Source organism: Sparus aurata, chromosome 12 (assembly GCF_900880675.1).
Source record: "Sparus aurata chromosome 12, fSpaAur1.1, whole genome shotgun sequence".
Classification (NCBI taxonomy): domain Eukaryota; kingdom Metazoa; phylum Chordata; class Actinopteri; order Spariformes; family Sparidae; genus Sparus; species Sparus aurata.
This window is the reverse complement of record NC_044198.1, coordinates 7,495,781-7,518,048: the sequence shown is the minus strand read 5'-3', so window position 1 is coordinate 7,518,048 and position 22,268 is coordinate 7,495,781. Positions and strand designations below refer to the sequence as shown.

At 41.3% G+C, this 22,268-nt stretch overlaps 1 protein-coding gene and 1 long non-coding RNA gene across 2 annotated transcripts in view; one reads left to right on the top strand and one right to left on the bottom strand.

Annotated features, from left to right (window-relative positions):
• The first annotated feature begins 5,114 nt into the window (after positions 1 to 5,114).
• Positions 5,115 to 17,630, top strand: gtf3c4 (general transcription factor IIIC, polypeptide 4). Its single transcript, XM_030434871.1, has 5 exons — positions 5,115 to 5,455; positions 10,546 to 12,276; positions 13,923 to 14,053; positions 14,495 to 14,583; positions 17,388 to 17,630. The coding sequence occupies exons 1-5, from the start codon at positions 5,141 to 5,143 to the stop codon at positions 17,450 to 17,452; spliced, it is 2,331 nt and encodes a 776-aa protein (XP_030290731.1). The 5' UTR covers positions 5,115 to 5,140; the 3' UTR covers positions 17,453 to 17,630.
• Positions 14,577 to 22,268, bottom strand: part of LOC115592281 (uncharacterized) — a 49,674-nt gene continuing 41,982 nt past the window's right edge. Inside the window, exon 4 of the long non-coding RNA XR_003986101.1 lies at positions 14,577 to 14,704. This is a non-coding gene — a long non-coding RNA (uncharacterized LOC115592281). The remainder of the gene's footprint in view (positions 14,705 to 22,268) is intronic.

The window sequence follows — 22,268 nt, the reverse complement described above, 5'->3', positions numbered from 1 at the left end:
CGTCTTTGCTACTGACTGAAAATAACTCACGACTCATGTCTAATTCTTTCTTCACCATGGACATTATAACTTGTAACTGTATAGTAAGAAAAGCACAGGTGTCACAAATCACATCAACGAGTGAGCTACTCTGCACAATACCAGGATCTTGAAGCCAAAGCTGCTGAAAAGAATTGAGTCATCGTTAATTGTATTATTCACACCTGTGTTTTTCACACTGAGACATTCCGAAAATGTCTTCCTTGAAAAAGGTTTAAGAGGAAAGCATTTTGCACCAGTAAACGCAGAGACAGCCTCAAGATAGTAGAGGAGCAATTTGTAAGATATGGTTTGTTTTGGTTTAAAATACTACTGAACACCCTCGGAAATCAAGTTTCTCTCTTTTACTGAACTAAGATAAGCTTAACTGTCCTCTTCTTTCAAACTCCACAAAGCCATGAGCTAATTAGCTAACGGTAGCTAGCTACAATCAAGGATAGCTGGCAGAGAGTGGCAGTTGTCCCTTACTCTGGTGAAATGTTGCCAACTATGTTTTTTTTGGCTACCTTGAAATATACCTTGCAACAGTGCAGCTGAATTCAGTCATGTATAATTTACACCTGTGCTTATTGCACGGAGACATCAAAATGTATATCATAAAATTGCTTAAAAGTGCAAAAATTTGCTCCAGAAAACACCAAAACAACCTCAAGATAATAACACCAACAAAACCCACATGTTAGCACAAGCAGCAGTTAAGCTAGCTACTCACCTGGATGAAGTGGAACATGTCCCTGGTGTCACAGATGATGATAAATCCCTCTTTTACAAGTTTACAAGACTCCGAGGATTATGAAAACAAAAAAACTCTGGCTTTCAGTTTGAAGTGGTGCTTGAAAGTATTTGTGAATGCTTCATGAAAAGCAGCTGTAGCAACAAACAGTAATGGATGTTTTAACGTTTTTTCCTTAGCTTCTAAAGGAGCAGAGTCAGTTGTGGAGTGGGCGGGGCATACCGTCTGAACAGTCCGCCATATATGGGCATGTTCACCTGCAAATAAAGGGTCGATTCACGGAAGTTGGATTGTTATTTTTTTGAAACATTTTTTTTTTATCGTGAAACCCTAAATGTATGACTAGATGTCAATATTAGGCCTGAACAGAACTCTCCCTCAAAGTGAAATCCGCTTTATTTCAGAGACGAAGACACCCATGGCCCTCTAGTGTTATTTTTAACCAGCGATCATTGGTTTCCCTCTGGCCTACAGTCTGTTGAAACAGTTCCCAGCATGGACTGTTATTCCAGCATGAAGCTCTCCCTCTGATCCTAACATCCTATCACCTTGACCTTTAACAGGTGACTGAACATCCCTGAGGGGAGATAAATAAAAGGCCAGCACTGCGTTTCCTACTGATGTCGCTGATGTGATATCAGTAGTATCTCGTAGAGAGGGGGATTTGCTGTTGCTTTTCTGGTGTGTGCCTCTCTGAAATGCACCATAAGCCCAGTGAATCTCAGAGCGTCGCCTGGAAGAGGCTGTCAGGATGTATAAAGGGGGATGGGAGGCCTCCTTGTCCCTTCCCACTCCAAGGACAGCATGGGGGGGCAGAGGAGCACTGATTGAGAGCAACACCTGTCAGGTGAGGCTTTCGCAGTTGACGGCGCTGAAGGAGCGCCAAGTCGACTGCTATGACTGCTAATCTCTGACGTGGCAACCTGCCGAGCTCTGCCGGTCTCCAGAGGGAGAGCGCCAGGAGCCCGAGCTTTTCCAGGGCTGCAGTCCTGCTAATGTCTCCCCGAACAGAGTGAACCACGCTGATATGCTCTAAATACATTTCATTATCATCATCATGATTATATCACTAATTGTGTGTACTCGGTAATGTGCTGCAGCAGCCCCCTCCTGGGAGGTGTCTGAGAGACTGAATGATTAAAACATGTATGATGAACCATGCATCAAAACGTCCCTGCGGGCTTCCTCACAAGATACATGTAAGCAGCTCCAGTGACACTCGGAGAGAGCAAACAGCAGAGGATGTGGTCTACCGAGGGTTGAAAGGCTGAGGAGGAACCTGCAGGCAATAACAATACAGCAGGTGGATATTAGAGATGCAGGGGATTGACCTGAGGTGACCCCATCCATATCCATAAACCCACACAACATAACCTATATACCCTCAGACATGACTGCAGTGCAGCCTAAATAATTCCAGTGGCACACAATAAGTAAACCAAAGGGCTGAGGTTCAACTCATGGCTGGGCTACTTTGGCCTGCACAGGGGCCTGTTTCTGCCTTTATGTGCGCTTGACAGGAGAGGATAAAGTTTTTGTGACAGCATTTGATGAATGTTTAATCCAACATTCAGGCTGGGACCGGGTCCCCAGTCAAAAGCCACCAAAGACACACAGCAGGTGTGTGAAATATTCATTCACTACACGCTTCATTAAGAATGAAACATACCATGGTCCCCGTTCATTTATTCATTTCGATTATCGAAACAAAAGACAGAAAAATGAGAGATTAAAACATGGTGGGCGCGCTATTCTATATTTGTCTCACAGATTTGTAACAATTTGTTTTGTGACAAATAACTCTGCCTGTTGAAATCCCGCTGTCATCTTGCTGAGAGTCAGGCAGCTACTGCGAGAGGCGCTTTCATGTGAGGGCTGCAACAAATCACTGTCTGCCTGGGAGTCTCCAGCTCCACATCCCACCGCAGCAGTTTGACCTTTGACCGGTCCAGGAGCGCCCGGTGACTCAACGCATAAAGCATGCTGATATATACCTGAGCCATCAACTGAGGACAGGACAGTCTTCATATTTTCATTAATTAATGATGAAATATGACAATTAACGATCTCTCTCTCTCTGTGATGAGCGACTGCACTCGGACAGATGAAGTGACTGATGTGTTGCCTGTCAACGATCGAGCTCATTCTTTCTTTTTTTTTCTCTCTCAGTGTGGTGAATATGTCATTGTTGAGTGTCAGCGCTGCTTCAACAGAGACTTAGCCTCTTTGAGTGAATGTGTCACATAGATTACAGAATTTCCCCATGGAGATCATTAAAGTTTCATCTAATCTAATCTAATTAAAATAAGAATGTGCAAGTCCTGACACGCTGTCCAAGGCTGATGTTTTGTTCTCAGACGTTGTGGCTTTGTTGAAGTCAAAACACAATCGCTGTCCAACATACAAAAAAACCCAAACATATTTACTGTTCGTTTGAAAGGTAACGAAACAGAGTTGTAAAGAAAATGTAAATATGTCCACAAGGTATGTTACTATTTTTTACTAGTGTGACCACATGCCTAGCACTGATTTATGTTTCAAATAATTTATAAGTCACAAGCACACATGTATACAAAATACAACAATATACAATATTACTGAAAATATAGTGAAATCTAAATATTGCATGATTATAAAACATTGATGGTTTGATTGCACACATGTATAAATGTTGGATTTCATTGCTGTGATATGAAACAAATACCTTTATAAATGTAGTTATATTCCATTAAGTGGAAGTCAGTTAAATTATCAATTGTCATAGCACATTAATGGAAAAAATTAAATGGCCTTTAACATGTTTTCCCCTCTCTTTAGTTGTAACTACAGGTTTGTGACTCATAAAATTGTGATGCTATTCAAATACAGGGACAAAGGGTCATTAGAAAATACAAAAAACATACAAATTGCAAACAGTGTATGGTGATAACATAACTCATTACTAGATTTGAACAGGGTTATTGATTATGGTCAGTCTGTCAGGCGGTAATGGCAGATTGATTGGCACAAGTAAAGAAATCAAAGATGTTTTTTTTTTTACATTTGATCCAGTGCTAGTTTAACTGATAGCTACAGAGGGTTAAAGGTCAAAAACTGTAACGATCACCTTCATGTTTTTACATTATCATACCTACACCTGTCTTTATTATATAGCAGGAAGAAAAAGGCTGTACACCGCACGTTTATCTGCTCACTCAGAAACGAGGTGGTCTTATGTGTTATTTGTTGCTTAATATGACGGCTGAGCTTATCAAATGTTAGCAACCAATAAAATACATTATTACACATCTGTATCCCTGCATGATGATATGAATATTATTTGTTTATTTATTTAGCAATTTATTTGACAGGGACAGTACATGTACGCATTGTTACATATAATTGAAAAGCCGCTACTGCAATGTATATAGGACTTGTTGCAATCACTTATATGCAGTTCTTCTTTGCATGCTTACACTTTTGGGGAATATAGACAAGATTCATCTGAGGTCAAAGACATGCATGTTGTAGTCCCTTTATGCGTCTTCAGCTTTCTTAATGGTTCCAGGAGGTCTTTTCTATGCACTCAGTTCCGTCATTCCCTGTTTTCATGTTTTGGAGTACTGGCACGAGACTAGCTGTTATTATGTTACTATTCATCTGTGTTCGTTTGGTAATGCCTCGCTGCATGTTTAGTATGCAGCTGTTTTTTGTCTGAAATAGTGAAGTTTCATTTTGATCGAAAGTAAAGACAGTTGCGTGCATTAAGCTCTCTCTCCAGCGTCTTTTTTATACACAACACTAGCGACACCCGCTTATTGCATTTTCGCGCAAGCGCAGAACGTACACGCTACTGTGGAGTTGGCAGCACGTCGAAGCGGTGTGTTCAATGCAACTTTTCTGGCGAACTGGTCAGACGTGAGGCAACAGAGTGGTCGGATAAAGGCCGTCGGCTCTCGGTTTGAGTCTGTGCGGTGTGTGGGGGCCTGCAGTCTTCTACTGAGATGGGAAGCTGGACCTTTGTGACTGAAAGCTCTGTGTGTGAGTTCAACAAAATGTTTTCATTTGTATGAAACTGACAAGGTCATGTTTTCACCCAGTAACTCATATTTGCTTTGCAGCAGTTTATCCGCCGAAATCAGGTCCCTCTTAGTTTTAGCTGGTTTTAGACTTGTTATTTATTACAATGTCAAAACATATGACTGTTTATTTGGTACCCCTAACTAAAAGTAATGTAGTCTAATACTACAGTCCAGCAATAAACGTATTTATTTTAATCATAAAAACAGATGTTGAAATTGTACACACTGCACTATTTAACTTGGCGGAGGAAGTCCCTCCTTTCTCTCCTCCCGCGCTCCCCCACGTCACTTCCACCCCGCCGAAAACATGGCGGCCGCCAGTCCGTCAGATCCAGTGCTTTCACTGCCCCAAAATGTAATTATTAAGACAGAGCCAGAGACCGAGGACGGTCCACTCTTCGTTCCGGAGAATGTGCCTGTTAAGCGGGAGCCCGCCGTCCCGCTCCTGTCTCCGGTGAGCGGGCTGCAGCCGCTCGCCTGGTCGCAGGACCACCGCCTGGCTGTCTGCACCACCAGCTCCCTGTCGCTGATGGAGCTGGTGTGCGATGTACACAGCAACAAACAGGACCTGACGCTGCACAGGACCTCAATACCCGTCCCCAACGAAGCATACAAAATGCGGGTAAATATGCACAAATGTTCCCCCTTTTCCTCCAGAGCGTGAAGGAAACACGATCAAGGCTGTATCATTTAGCTTAGCTTAGTTGACACAGCTTTAGCTAACGTTAGTAAACATGACTGTGCTGGTTGTGTACTGAATCTCCAGCCAGACAACCGGCTCATAAACCTGATACGTACGCTGTTCATGCTCTCTCATGTTGTATTGGGACAAAATAACAACCAGTGCAGCTGACTCCTGATCTGTTAGCATCGCCCCCCTCTCTCTGCAGACAAAGAGAGGGAACCAGAGAGAGGGGGGAGTGTCACCACTCAGATCCTCTGCTCATGATCTGGCCTCAGGCTCTGCTGACGCATGTCAAAACATCAGGTTGATTGTAGTATGGTGTTAGTGAAATTAAATCCATTTTACTTTCTGTAACATCCCATGTTTTCTTTTTCAAATGCTTCAGATGCACTTTGAATTGCGTTTTGATTGGTTTGGAAGGTGCTGTTGATGATTTGTTGAGATTTGAGCTGTCATGTTGACACCATGTCAAAACCTAAAAATAACTAACGTTACTCACTATCGTACTCAGCTGAGACAGAATCTGTCAGGGAGATATACTTATACTCCACTTGACAATTATTTGTCTTTTCAGGTTCAATTAACTGGTTCAAAATTCATTAACTTATACCTGATCCTTGTGCCTCATGAAACATTTAGAAAGCTATGACTATGCAGTTATTGTCAGTTCCAAGTTTGTGTGATATTTCCAGTATCAAAAATGGAATCCTAAATTAAAATGAGTTATTAAGAGTTTTCCAAAATCACACTTTTTAAGTTGCAAACTCGACCATTAACGGCTTTCAAAATGTTTGAAACAAACATAATGATGCTCGTATGTACGATCGGTGTCCAATCTCCTTTTTAAAAAAAATAATACAGATTACGTTGTGATAATGGAAATATTCCGACTTGTTGGCGTAATGATGTCATGCTGTTACGTACTTCAACAACAAGCACACAATGAAGTGAAAGAAATATAATTTATGCACCAAAATTTGCGCATGTCTGCAGGTTTGCTTGGCACTTGGGTCCACAAATCCACAAAAACTAGGTGATTCCCTCCTTCCCCACTGATGGGTTTGCCTTTCTAACTTCTAACTGGTAGAGAGCAGCAGATTGTATACCTCATCAGATTGCATGCTGAAGACATTAAAACTTGTTTCACAAAAGCCTCAATAACATTCTGACTCAAACACATAGGCCTATTTTTTTGTTGATGATGGAAGTAGCTAAGCTGTGAGCCTTCTTGCTTTCTTCTCACCTCTGTTGAGAGTTGTACCGGTGCAATATCAATTAATGTTTGAGTGCTGCTTGAATGGAGACTGATGGAAAAGTGATTATGTGCCAGCATCCTTAAAGAAAACCAAAGATGTTAGCGGGTATTATGGGGTTTTTATTATGCCTCCAACAGCCGACAGCAGTGGGCAGTGGCGTTATGTCTTTGGGTTGTCTATTCGTCTCATGAACATGATATCTCAGGCATTCCATGGGGGAATTTCTTCAAAAGGGCACAACTTCCCCCCGGACTCAAGGATGAACTGATTAGTATTTAGCAGCCAAAGGTCACTTTGACCATACAAATCATGTTTTTGATCAAGACTTCATACGTTAATAATGGCAAATGACACACAAATGTCTAAAAAAAAATAACATGATGAAGTGACAACATATTGTATTCAGATGTCACTGTAACATCATAATGTCCTGCCATTATCCAGCGGCAACAGAATGCAAGCTTGTGACCATATTTCACATTTGGTCAGATAATGAATTTGTGATACCAGTCTCAGTCTATACCGCTCACTTTCACAAGACAGTGAACAGCCACTTTTGTCTTTTATCAGCTCCTCCAAGCACAGAGTATACTGATCTAATGTTAGCATGTTGCTAGCTAACCTAGGAAGAGCGCCAGGCTTTCCTGGGGGCTTGGAAAACTTTTGTAGTGGCCAAACCATTTAATTACAATGTTGGAGCACAAAATGGCTTTTTCCCATAAGCTTACATTGTGAAAGAAGCGTCTGTATAACATTTTTGTTGAGCGACACAATCCCCAGTAAACATAATTTAAGTTAAGAAGAGCTGCAAGATTAAAGCATTTTATCTCTATTCAAGTTAGCCAGACGCTAAACCAGAAGTTAGCTGGCGAAAGTGTCTATGGGCCCCACAACACGGACAACATGGTATTTTTTTCTTGGGGCTTCATCTGCCACTGAGCAGCTTTAAAAGGAACGAATGTTGCTCAGAGTCCAACACTGTGGTTACCCATCTATCAAAAATGTTAAAAACACTGCTTACAAAATCGGTAAACTATTAACCAAATATACAAATTTATCTGTTAAAGGTCTTTTACATAAGTTAGGGATGAAAAATCACTAAGATAACTGTTCATTTATAGTGTAGCACTGATGCAAAAGGACATGCAGTTTGTAAAGTGGTTATACCACACTAAATTGTACAAGTGGAGAACTGAGCTTCAGATAATGGTTGTTGCACTCTTTGACAAAGCACTCAGTCCTCTGTACTCCCATTTAAATAGCCTTCTTGTGAAAAAAGCTTGTTTCCCACCGGAAATTATTCACTAGAATCATACATGTCAATATAGTAATAACTTTCATTTAGCCTTTTAATATAGATATCAGTCTTCACTAAATGAGTCTGGACCGACATGGATTCCAACTGCAACTGTGCTGGTTGATGGAGGCATACAGATTATTCTAGTTAACAGAGTTTTTGGACAACATGGGTGTATTTTGCAACCAAAGTGCTGAAACATTACAAGTTAATACCACTGCTAACAAGTAACAACTGTGTCTGTAGGTGATTACTGATTAACAAATGACATCTGTGAGTCTACTGGAGTAGTGTTACGACAATTTGTGTACTTGTTAAGCAATTTGTGTAAACATGCATCAGAAACACAGCCAAGCTAAGACTCACTTGTGTGCTATTAGCTTGGCAGTGGTGGATGTTTCTGTATTTTCATTATTTACTGAACTGAACGAAAGATAATTAAAGTGATGAAATACAAATGTTGATGAAAAGAGAAACAGAAAAACAATTTTGCTGCAGTAAATCTGTCACCATGCAGCTGCTCTAGTGTGTAAACATGATTGTTTATAGGTTCGTCTCCACTCCAAAAATCCACTTGGCAGATAAAATACTGGATGGAGCTGAATTTTATAATCCACTTGGTACAGTGGCAGACAGCCAATGTTGGATTCCTGTTGTCCTTTATAGATATGATTAACTGCTTGTACAGTCAATGGCACTCAAAGCAATTTGATTTTTAGAGGCCACATACTATCTGTCTGGTGACACTACATGGCCAGAGTAAGTGGACATCCCACTATCACAGCTGTATGAGTTTATTAGGCATCACATTCTAAAACTGTGGCCATTAATACCATATGTAGTTGGATGGATCCACCCATCATGAGTAACACAGCCACCACTCTTCTGGTAAGGCTTTTCACAAGAATTTGGAGAGTGTCTGTGGGAATTGGTGGCCACTCAGCCAAGAGACCATTTGTGGGGTCAGGTATCGATGTTGGACAAGAAGGCCTGGCTCGCAATGTGCATTGTGATTCCTCCCAAAGGTATTCAGTGGGGTTGAAGCTTGATGCCAGTGGAGTTCCTCAACACAAAATTTGTCTAATCGTGTCTTGCTTTGTTCACGGCACAGTCATGTTGGAACAGCAAACTGTTGCCACAAAGTTGGAAGCGCCCAATTGGCTAAAATATCTTTGCATCCTGTTGCATTAGGACCCTTCACTAAAACTGAGGGACGTAGCCTGAAGACTGAAAAACAGCTGAGACCATTATGCTTCATCAAACTTTACAGTGGGTGTGATGCCATGAGGATTTTCTGATATCACCATGTCAGTGGTGGTCCCAAAATATTATAATTAATGTTGCTTCAGGACCATCATTTTCGCTTACAAAAAAGCGTCCACATATGGAGCAAGCCATCGCGGCTGAAGGTGTCAACTAGGGCTCTAATCTCCTAGTCGACTGGTCGATTTATTGGTCGATACGTTCTGGCTCGACCAAAATTCTGATTGGTCGATTTTTGGCGTGTTAAGTCGAAATTTTAGGGATTCGGTCGACCAAGGATTTCTTTGGTTGACTACAGCCCTAGTGTCGACTACAGCCCTAGTGTCAACTACAAGACTTTCAATCAGGAGACCGAGACCCTTTTCTCATTTGGAACATGGTTTGGTTAAAATTAGACCCTTTTACACCATTCTCTTCTCCCATGTGCATTTTTTTCAGGTCTTTATCCTTATATTGCAAAGCAATGACATTACAAAAACGTGTTTGGTTAGTGCAACACCAACACTGCAATATCAGATTGTGTATGCCATGTGTCAGGCAGTATTAACTTGTAATCAGCTGAAGCCAGATTTGTCTATCAGAATGCTAGGAGGTGAACCGTGTTTTAACAATCCAAAGAATAAATTTCCACTGCTCCTGAGTCCAGTTGCATCTTGCTTTAAACCACTCCAGCAGACACCTGGAATTGTGCATGGTGAGGTGAGGTGCTTGGCCATGGAAACACACTTCATGAGGCTCCTGACACACAGTTCTTATACTGATTTTGCAATGAGATGCAGTTTGGAACTCTGTAGTAAGTGATGCGACAAGTGATGGTCAATTTACACGCATGCTTCAGCACTTAATGGCTCCACTTTGTAAGATTGCATTGTCTGCCTTCGAGGCTGAGCTTACAATTGACCGGGCAGATCTAGTAGGGCAGGTATTTCACACAATGTCTTGTGGTAAAAGAGGCATGCTATGACAGTACCATGGACAGAGTCACTGAGCTCTTTTTTTCAACTCATTCTAAATGATTGTCTACGAAGATTTCATGGCTATGTGCTAGATTTATGAACCTGTTACCAACTGGTTTGGCTGATTTGTCAATGATGTTGTCTTCCCACTTTTAGGTCCCAACAGTCCTGCTGCACATACTGTTTCATATAAAGTTTGTTAAACCTGACCTTTAACCTTAATTATTGCTTTTGTTTGTGTTTTAATCCTTTAAGGTAGGACCAGCAGCGGAGCTAGCTCAAGCAATGGAGAAGTTCACCACACATCCGGACCCCACAGTAAGGCAGAATTTTTTGGCCGACACAGTGATGAACCCAGCAGTAGGAGTGCAGAAAGGAATAAAATATGCCAGTTGGTCTTCTTTAGGTTGCGACTCAAGTGGACGCTGTCTGCTCGCTTGCCTAACACTTGATAACAGACTCACCATTCATAACAGCCATAAGCGACTCGAGTGGAACATGCTTGTCGATCTCACCAAGAAGTATGGTGAGAGGCTAAAAGAGCGAGGCTACGCCAAAAAAGACAACAAGCCCCCACAGGCAAACCTACTGGACTTTGATGAGCTGCAGCGGCGCTTCCGTATGCAGACTCCTCTGAGAATGGAGTGGTCGAGCGTTTACACGATCAAACAGGTTCAGACAGACAACACATGCGTAGACATGGAGATGGTCCTCCTCTCCGTCTTAATGGAAAACGGTGACCTTGTGTTGTGGAAGTTTGTGTTGCCCTTCATAAACGGGGCAGATGTCATGTTTTATGATATCATTGAGTCAGGTGTGACTAGACCAAGTGACCTGGCTTGGTGGGAGTATGAAAGCGCAGATCGCCGGATGAGTGGACTGATCATCGGCAGTGAAGTGGGACCTGTCAAGATCATGCCGGTCAGCCTGTCTGGAGTAAAGGGCTACTTCACTCTCCGGCACCCTGTCATTCTCTGGAAGGAGTGTGACGAAATCGCTGTTGAAAACATCAAATGTGTCCCGATGATCCACCCGATCCAGAAATCCAGTTGCAGCCTCATTGTGGCCTCACGCGGCTGCTACGTCTTTTGGTGTTTGCTCATGATTTCGCCAGCTGGACTAAATGTACACAACTCACATGTGGCAGGGCTGCACTCGCTCCCTGTGGTCTCGCTAGCAGTCAGTCAACATGGTGTCACGGTGTACACATGTGCCACAGACGGGTGGATTAAAAAGCTGACACCAACATTTACAGAGAACACTTTGATTTTTAAACAAGAGGACATGCTTCAACCGGAAAACGTTACAGGGAGGAGGATACATGGGATTGCGGTAAGCCGCAATGGAGCATATATTGCGCTTGCCAGCACACAAGGTATGGTTGACGACTTCCATCCCGTTAACAGGACATACCAGGTTCACTTTGTGACCCTGAAAACACCAGAGATGGCCACAGCACTGCTGCTTAAGTCCCCCACACAGAACTTGTACAAAATGACCGACCTGCTTGACCTCATCAGGTGGCAAATTCTGAAGAACAAGTGCATCCCTGCGTCGCTGCTGGAGGAACTTGATCGAAAGATCCAGGAAGTAGACTCACCCTACTTTTGGCGTTTCAAGCTCTTTTTGGTGCGTATGCTGTACCAGTCACTACAGACACCACCCACAGACAACCGCTGGAAGCCCACACACGAAGAGAGCAAGGTGTTTGTCAGGGACGAGGAAGAGGAGGATGGAAAAGATGAAGAAGATGCCTCACAAGAAGAAGGCGAGGCTGGTGGAGTAAAACAGGAGGCCAATCAGGAGGAGCAGCTGGCGGAGGTGCAGGCTTGGATCAATGCTGTTGAGACCCACCTGATGAGGGAAAACATAAAGAAGGTGCTGGGGGTGGTGTACCTCAACACCTGGATTACTCAGAACACCAGCATACCCACCTGTGGCCTGATGGAGTTCCTCTCCAAGGACACTAACGACAGAGCTTCAGAGGTAAAACTTGATGGATAATTATTCACTTTATCTTATTACCCTGAATGTTGTGATGTTATATTTTGCCCTGATCAGAGTGACTCAGTGTCATGTATTTGCTTATGATCCCAAAGTGACATACATGCGATCCAACATATTGCAGCTGCACAGCGTTCACTTAAAGCACATTAAGATTAAGCTAAGAAATTCCAGATAGCATAACGGCTGCTTTATGAAAAATGTCAGCCTGACAATTTTCTATGTTATTTCTCAAAGAAGAAATGACATTCGACTCCTTAAAAAGAAAACTTGACTGATAAAACTCACCCTCACTCAGTTGAATACACTAATATTTGCTACTACAGCCCTCCTTGGTCTGGAATGCCAAGTATCTCATGGGGGCAACTGTTAGCTGACTTTGGATAAATATTGTCTTGTGTAGCCATTATAGATTCAATACTAAATCATTCATTACTCAGTGCCGCTTCACTGCACTACATGGTCAGAAGTACACGTCAGTCACACCAAACTAAGAAAACAGGGTCTGCCTCATCGAAAAGTTCACCCAGAAGTGGAAGTTAAGTCATTTTCTACTCGCCTTCATGCCGAAGTAAAGGTGGGTGTCATTGTCTGCAAAATTGTCCCGAGCTTCAGAGCAAAACGGCGTCTCAGCATTGCATTCTGCCGAACAACTAAAGGATAGGAGACCACAGATAGATTGATGGAGACTTGGTTTAAAATGTAAAAACAAACTACAATAAAAAAGGCCTCCATACAGCATGTCCTGTTTAACCCAAATCTCTGGAAGCCCAGAGTTCCCATATTGGTTTGAAAATAATTTTTTTACACCTTCAACATGAGGTGTCGAGCTCACGCACCTACTTCAGATGGAGTGTGCGCTAACATTTTTAGTTTAGCAGCTACAGTGAAGATTTCATCTTAAAAAAAACAAACATCTTTTCCAAATCGGTGTGGACTTTTTGGGGGGTTGTTATTTTTACATTTTAAAATTCCTCCTTTTACTTCAGTTGTTTGCTGCAGTTGCAGTGCCTTAATGTGCTGCTCCAGAAATGTTTTATGAACTATGAAACTTCACCTGACTTTCCATCTGCATTCAGAGTGAGAAGATAATGACTGAATTTTTTATTTTTGGGTGAACTTATCCTTAAAAGGTACCATGAAATGGCCTTTTAATGGCCTCAAAGTCCTATAGTCCTTTTTTATTGTCCGCACCCCACTCAAAATAGATGCCTGTTCTGCATTAATGTTACAATGCAAATTCTACACATATTGCTTTAAAAAACATGTAATCCTCTTGTATCAAGAGCTCTTGCCTTGTTTGTTTATAGGCACTTAAAAACACTTAACTTTAAAGATGGGCCTAGTCCATCATTTAATAATTGCCACAGTGCTAAAGATACGTCAACTCTGTGCAATGGTTTATTTGCTGATGCTGATTTTTATGATTATTTTTTTTATTTTCATTTTTTTTACTGACACATCTCGTATGTCATCAGGTGAAGACGGATTACATTTGGGTTAATAAAGACTGTTTAGCCACTACTGCTGATCAGCTCTCATATTATTTTTTTTAACTGTGTTGTATTTGTCTTCACTTTGACACCCTGTGGCTTTGTGTGTGTGTGTGTGTGTGTCATCCGTCACAGGTCCTGATTGGCCACGTCAAGAAAAAGATGAACAAGCAGACGTTCTTGGAGCGCTGCAGCCTGTGTCAGGCGGCGCTGCCCTTCTCGGACCACAAACAAGCAGTCTGTAAAAACGGTCACATGTGGCTCAGGTACATAGATCATTCTCTTCCATGAGTTTAAATCTAATCCACTTAAGATGTTTTTTATTAGCTTTAGCCTCAACATGCTGTGCGGGGTTCAGATGCCACAGTTGAGCCTGACAGGACATGAATTGAATCTTAATGCCAAGTGCCTTCTTTGACGGTTTATTTATCTTCACAGAGCAGTAATCAAGCCTCCCACCTTTTGATATTTACCCATACACCACTCTCATCATCTCATAAATATCCTCTGTCAAATATTTCTCCTGCTAGTGAGAATGTGCTGCCTCTGGTGGGCACTGGGAGGGAAATCTGTGCCCGTCAGTTGGCCCTCAGTGCTGTTTCTGCTCTACTTTTGTGTCTGTGTGTGAGTCTGTGTCTACTTGTGTGTGCATGTCTCTGTCCCTGCCAACCTGCTCTCTAATGCCTTTTTCTCTCGGTCTCCTCCAGGTGTGTGTTGTCATACCAGGCCTGCCAGACGCTGACGTTCAGACGTTGCCTCCTGCTGGATAGCATCGCCAGACTGCCACAGCCTGAGGGTAAGCGCCACTTTCCATCTCTCTTCCCCTCCATTTCACTGTCTCACTCTCCATCAGCCATCTCCTCCTGTCACCTTCAACGTCGGCCTTCGTCCCGCTTCTGTAGCTCGAAAACTTCATACTTAAAAAAAAAACAAAAACATGAATGACTGTAGAAATTAGCTGTGTTGTTGTTGTTTGTTTTTCTTCATTGAAAAGTGTTAAAAAAGGATTGTTTTGTCTGTTTTTGTGACTGTCTGACTTGCAATCTGTGGTCAGGCTGGGAAGGTACTGGCAGGGTGACAGGAAAGCTCAATATGGCGACACAGCGACACATCCTTGTATTCTAAATATTTCCATCCAGAGTCTGCACTACAAGAACCAGGTTACTCTGGTGCATGTTAACAGTTCTGCACAGAGGTGGAAGAGGTACTCAGATCTTGTACGTAGTAGCAATAACGCTTTATAGAAATGCTCTGTAAAATCACGTATTAGATTTTTAATAAACGTGCAAAAGCATTAGCTCCAAAATATACTTGAAGTACCTATAGCAAAAGTGCCCACTATGTAGACTCACAAATTTGAGAATAATGTATATTATATTATTATATTATAATTACTGATGCATTAATTTATCACTTAAACATTTAAGCTGGTTAACTTCTTTGTACTGTACTGTGTAAGTCCTCCGAATTTCTCCTCTAAATCTTTTAAATATCATTTATTGTATTTTATTTTGTGTTATTAAACTAAATCTGCAAATTAACTAGTAATGAACTTGGTCAAGTAAATGTAGTGGAGTAAAACATACAATATTTGCCACTTAATGTGGTAGAGTAGAAGTTTAAAGTAGCAGAAAATGAAAAGTAAAGGTTTTTTAAAGGTTTTTACACAAGTATGGTGCACGGTGGAGTAAATCACCCGTCGACTTTCCAGCACTGCACGTGTGTAACCAGATTTCTCCGATTTACCTGGTGTCTCTTGAGCAAAACATGTAAAAGCACCGACGCTGTGGATGAAGCCAGATCGATTTGATTTGTCAATCATTTCTGTGATCGTTCTGACCAATGCTCCAAGTACAAGTTACATGTTTCTGACATCTTTCCTCTCCTGTATCTGTATGTAGCACATTATCATATTGGTGTATCTAAGCCTGTCTCCATACCTGCTTTTGTTGGATGATATATTGCCTATTGTTGAGATAAAGGATAATTGTAATTGTAAGGTCATTTTATACCTCTAATATAATTATATAATAGCATAATAATTCAAATACACTCTTTAACTTTTAATTCTTAAGAATATTCAGACATTTGAATTTGACACAAATACCAAATATCCTAAATAAATAAAACATAAATAAGTAAAACCATACACCCAAAACAATAACTAGAAACATACTCACTGGCTCCTTTAACAGAAATTACCAGCAAATACAGTGGGAAAAATCGAGACCAGCAGAAGATTATTGGCCTGGCCAATGTTTATCATTTTTTGTATATTGGTGTTTTTCATCTCCAGTTGGTCTCAATCAATGTCCTGCCCACAACACATCTGATTGGATACACGTCACCAGTGGTAGTCTATCAATACTGAATAATCTGCATCTGCAAAGTAAGCAGTACATTTATCAAAGTAAGAGTAAGGGACCTCAAATCGTACTTCGGCACAGTCCTTTGGTAGATGGTATTTAGGTTCATTCCATCACTGGTTGTTATACATTTTGACACAAAGACTTTCATTTTAACTCTAACTGCAAAGTTTCCAAATATTGACTATCTGTCTCTTTGATAACTAATCATCAGAATGGGCCCTGAGAAAACATACAAGTTGATTCTTAGTAATTATCGTGACAGACTTTAGTGCAATGTGATATCACACAGTAGATTGAAGCAATCATTTTTATTATTAGAATAATGAAAAGCCTATTCATTTATAATGAACCCTGACCCTCCCTCCGGCCATGGTTTTGTTTGGTGCTGTGTGGTCTAGTGGTAGTTGTGTGTTTCCTGCCGTGGTTACAGTCAGGACAGAACCACATTGTGCCCATCAGTGTTTGAGGGTTAGCTTCATCTGACTGCTACGTGCATCCCAGGTCTTTCAATCAACATCATCCCAGCTCCTGCCTCAAAACATCCAACACATTTTTTGCCTGCTATGTTTTGTTTTGAAACCATGTGTTGCAATTATAGTTGGTATTTGACAGTAATAAACCCTTCTGAGCTTTCAAACAGGTTGAGTTTTTGAGTAATTATCAGTATCAAGGAGGAAGGCTGCATCACTGATTGCTTTTCAAACTTGTTTTGCAGTTGTCAAGGGACAGTTGTCATGTTTTCTCTGCACTGCAAAAGGGAGAGAAATCACTTTGTGCAAAGTGATCTGACACGAGACAACTTAAAGTGGCGCATTCAGTGTTTTTGTGGTTTTAATAAACTGATTTATTATCTTTGAGCATAAGAAATTAGTTTAAAGTTAGAAGATCAAGATTTGTTTTTACAAAAAATAAATGTAGAATTCATTAGACCGGTCTCAAGAAGGCGTTACAAGATTCGATTTAATATCTTTGTGTATTTAACTTTGTGACAATATCAAATTCTGACCTGTGCTGAGTGTGTTTTTGTAAACTGTAATGAGGTACGGCCTAGTCAGACTGCTGTCTTTGACTCTTGTGGGAAAAGCTTGTAATCAGATCTGAGACCAGTAAAATTCACCCCAAAGTTATGTAGCGAAGTGCAAGTTTGAAAGTGGCTGTAAAAAGTCTCGATAATGATATTCATATTTATAAACCTCCAGTTCAAACACGACTTGTTTTCTTTCCCCCACAGATCCAGAGTGGATAAAGAAGTTACTGCAGGCACCGTGCACGCTCTGCGACTCGCCCATGATCTAGAGCCGAACCGTGGGAGGAACCTCAGGGCTTCCCTGCGACCTTCAGAGCTCCGCGCTCTGACGCAGGGTCCAATTTTGTTAGACAGCACTGCTACAATTTTTTATTTCATGTATTTTGTTCATGTTTTTATCCCTTTATATTGGTATCTTAAAAATGCAAATAAAAGGCTTTGATTATATGTTCCAACTCTTATTTCCTCACGAGTACAGCCTACAGAGTGTTTAGAGAGACTGTGTTTCCCCCTGCAATGGATTTAAATTAATATTTTACTGAGGTAAAACATTTTGGACTCAAACTTTACAGATTTCTTTATTTCCTCCGTACTAAAATTAATTCCCAGTCAGACACAGTGTTTGCACAAGGGGTGCAAAGAAACAAAGTTTCAAATGTGGAGGTTTCTATTATTCAGTAGGACTTCAGGGCACCATAAATAAGCTCCCTCATTTTCCTTATGTTGACTATATTTCTGAACCTTTTGGTGTAGTTTTTTATTGCAAGTAAGTGGAACTTACTCTGCTAGTCCTATTTTAGTGAGGCCCCTTTTTCCTTCTTTTTTTCAGCGCAACAAATAATACACTCTGAATAATACATACTCTGGAAAAAACTCAACATACCTACTTTAATTGGCACTGTAAAACAATTTCCAAGCTCTGGAAGGAGGAGGGTGGAGGGAGGGTTGGTGGTGCTCAGTCATTCTCTCAGATGAGGACTTCCGCTAATGTAAACGCAGAATAGAAGGAGCGGCGAGGCAGATGAGATGAGCAAGAGGCAGGAAGAAAGCGAAAAGTGTGCTTAAAAACCCGGCGCGCTCCCTCCCACGGGAGCGGCTTGTAATGAGATTCAGCAGTAATGAGGGACAGAACATGGCGCCAGATGTGATTCTAATTCTAATCAAGGAGGGGAGGGAGGTGGTGATGGAGGGGGGGGGAGGTTAGAGAGCATATTGTTAAATACAATTAACCCTTTTTTCATATTTGGAGGGAACAAGGGCTGAAGGGAGGGGATACAGGCTCAGCGGCGTGTTCCCCCGGCCCCGGCTCCTTGTTTTGGAGACATGGAGGTCGGCGGCCGGTGATCAAAGAGGAAGCTGGACCTGAGAGACTGGGCCTGCAGCACCGCCAGCCCCTCTCATCCCTTCCATCCCCTCGGCCCCGTCAGAGGTGGGGTGGGGTCTGGCCTCCCTCTGGTGTCACTGGAGATGATAGCCTGCCCCGGGGCGAGGGGAGAGCAGGCGGCTCAGCTCCAAACACTCAGGACTCTCATGAAAGGGGGACTTTTTTTTATTTCATTCCTTTTAAACCACCACGTTTCTTTACCCAGTGGTGGCATTTATTGGCCCGAGACCCAGCGAAGATTCAGTCCAGCCGGGGGAAGAAAGGGATGTCTCCCATTTTACTAGAAAGTGAATCATTTATCACATTATCCTATGCAGGAGGAGAGAGGGCTGTTTTGGACTCATGGTGAGATTAGTTTAAAGAGTACAGCTCCATATTTTTCAAGAGTAAAAATAATACCAGTAAAAAATCCTATCGAGTCAATTTACTACTTGTTTAAACACAGAGCTGGGCAATATGTTGATATGATGTCTTTACTGTGATGTGAGACTGTATAACTTTATATCGTGATATGACATACGTGTTGTCTTTTCCTTTCTTTTAAAGGCATTTGGTCACAAATATTGTAATATTTGATTTTGTCACCCAGTCTGAGGACTAATGAAGTGCTTTTAAGATTATTTAAAAATATCAAAAAATATATAGTGTATTAACATATTACTTTGAAGTCATAGTGCCCAGCCCTATTTTAAGTTGCACTACTTAGTTTTGGAAAGAGATTTTAGTCAGAAGAGAAAGATCTTCAATGACTTCATGACTGAATAAATAAACCGACCTTAAAGGACAACACAGTTTAATACTTTGTTTATATTTGGCGGACCCTGCCACCTTTCTAGCTTCAAACTGTGTTATGGGGAGTTTGGGAGAGAAAAGCTTGTTTATACAGTCACGTAAAAAAAAACAAAAAAAAAACTTTATACTTACATTAATACCTCGCTAATATTTCAAATATTTAAATTCTGAGTTCCAATTTCTTCTTCAAAACTATATACATGTATTACATGTAGTGCCCCTTAAAACATGGTAATTACCTGGAAAAACATAACTTGCTGAAGCTACTCACTCTAGCTCTTTTGAAGAGTATTAACTAGTTGGTCCTGATCTCACAAAATCTCATCGTTTTTAGTGCAAAGTTTCGTAAAATGCACAAAAAATGTGCCGACCATGTGGCACTGTTTTCAACAATGCATACAACAAAAATGTATAAAGCAGTCGAGTAGTTTGATTTGGAAAAAAGGAAAATCAGATTAAGGTCAGGTTAATAGTGTCTCTCCAAAACCTGATAACCAATTAACTAATCAATTAATCGTCAGTGAAAATAATGATATGATTTTTCTTATATAAATATTTGGCATCCGTGGTGACTTTAACATTTTCTAGAGGAACTAATTATCAGATTGCCAAACATAGGCACAGCTGAGCCTTTGTGAAAATAAGTTCACCAGCACTTCATTAAAACTGCTTAAGTTTAGTTTACAGTTTTAGGCAGTAAGTTATGTGAAAAGTAACTAAAAGCCTTGTAATGAGCGCTCCATCAGGCATCTGGCTGTGTTAGGGGCTCAGGTTTCTTTTTGTTTTCCAGCCTGGGGATTTGGTGCTCCGTGTTATAGTTTGTCAAGTGGAAGTGGCTCCTCGGGTTGTAATGTTCCTGTCACTGATAGGTGGAGACCAGCACTGTTAGAGGTTAGCTGTGTTTGGTTGATCCTCCTCCCGCTTTAGTATAATAATCCGTCAAAGAGCAGCTCCACTAGTAATTACCTGCTTCCCCTCCCTTTCTCTCCCACTGTCTTTGCTCTCAAGACTTCAAACGGAAGATTTTTCTCTTTGCATACAATATTTATATCCTTTATGTCAGTGGCTGGATGGCATAAAACATTCATGGCACCTTTTCACACCTTAATTCCATGTGATATTCCTTTTGTTTTGTTTAGACTCGATTTTGAACGCGATCTGTCCCACTGTGTTCTCTCAAGAGCATCTATTCAATTTGTTGCTTCCAAATATTCTAATTCACAATGTAAAAAGTGGCAGCTGCTTCACCGCCGCCGACATGTGACTGCATCACCTGGTGGGATCACCGCGTTGTTTTTACAGACTCGCTGCTTTCATGAGTCTCCTGTTGCCTCTTTATACATTGTGGCACATTTCTGAGAGAAGCCTCTGAGTAGTTTGTGATGATACACGTAATGAGATGATATAAGTTTGTCAAACATCAGAGATTCCGTACCGTCTGCTGCGTGCTAGCTTTCTTTTTATGTAGTTGTATTAGATCGTTGGCGGCAAATAAATGAGCAGGGGAACTTTATGGGGATACTGAATATTTATATATTGTTGCATTGTAGCAGTTGGATTCGTGAGGCAATTAATTTGCAGTATTAGCCAAAAAAATATATTTTTCTATTTTATCCAATTTAACAGTTTCTCAGTTTATTTAAGGTGGATATAGACAACTTTACAACTTTCCCTCCCTCCTAGTCTTGTCTTATATTAATGTTGGCACCGGTGTTGCAATCAGCGCACTAGCAACATGGCTACCGCTAACAGCCTGGCTACTGCCCAAAACAAAAAACAACCATGAGAATCCCGATTTGACCTAAAAACTCAATCTCAGTTGGTATGAGTATATGTTGTAGAAAGAATGCAGGTTTTGAACCATCTTCAGTCCTGCTTGTAATGGGAAACACATATCAGCAGCGTAACAGACTACAACACAACACCGGCGCTCTCCATTGAGTGAATGCCCGTCTGTTCATTCTTGTTATACCACAGTTTCTATCACTCTCCCTCTTCACCTGACTTTGCCTACTTCGAGAGCGGGGTTCCAAAATCTTCCACGATTATTTCAGTTACCTTTACGGAGGGATAGTGACCGGGCAAAACAATGCCTCTTCCTGTTTTGGTTGCCCAATGACAGACACAAATGGACAGGAAGTTAGCTAAAAATGACAGAGCAGCTTTAACTTCACCTGTTTCTGAGCTTTAAAGTTTAATCTTCGGAATATCCAACGTGCAGCGACCTGCCTTGATCGGTCCTGTTCGAAGTTATTGAAGTGCATGTCAGGAAAATTCTTGAAAGTGCTGGATTTATTTCATCTCACGAGCAAGATTATCCTCATATTTCACGAGAGGAAATAATCTTGAATTCGGAACAAGACTCAAAATCACTTAAATTTTTCCCGCCAGTGAGTTATTTTTCACAACGGAGTCATGCTCTTTTACGAGCGGGCTGCAAAAGCTTGATATTGAAGAGTCCACAAAAAGAATAAACACATACCAGAGCTGAACAACATGGCCTGACATCTTTATAACGTTCGATTGCACAAAATGTGTTATATAAATATAAACATAATTAGCAGCATTTACTGTGGACTGTGAGGTGATTGGTTAGTTGAACATCCAGTGAGACATCACTGGTTGTTGAAGTTTCTCACTTGAACTTTATACTTTACTGAAAATGTGGTTTCTCGCCTAGCCCTTGTTGACAAATCCTAATGGCCTCAGAAAATCTGATTTCTTCTTGATAGTAAATGCATCCGTGTAGCCTCCAGACAGGCAAAAGAATGCCCTTCACCTCAGCTAAAGTGAGAGCCCAGAAGCGCAACACAGTCCTGTAAACACTTTGGCACTGCGACAACCCAGAGTTGCGTCATTGCATCTCTGCCGCAGCTGACTCCCTCCACGCCCCGGCGAGGCCTCTCTCC

What these genes read in the sequence shown, in the direction of transcription:
- gtf3c4 (XM_030434871.1), top strand. Translation starts at nt 5,141, where the DNA reads ATGGCGGCCGCCAGTCCGTCAGATCCAGTGCTTTCACTGCCCCAAAAT. An exon ending in ACGAAGCATACAAAATGCGG is followed by an intron (nt 5,456 to 10,545) that starts GTAAATATGCAC and finishes TAATCCTTTAAG; the next exon opens with GTAGGACCAGCAGCGGAGCT. An exon ending in CTAACGACAGAGCTTCAGAG is followed by an intron (nt 12,277 to 13,922) that starts GTAAAACTTGAT and finishes CATCCGTCACAG; the next exon opens with GTCCTGATTGGCCACGTCAA.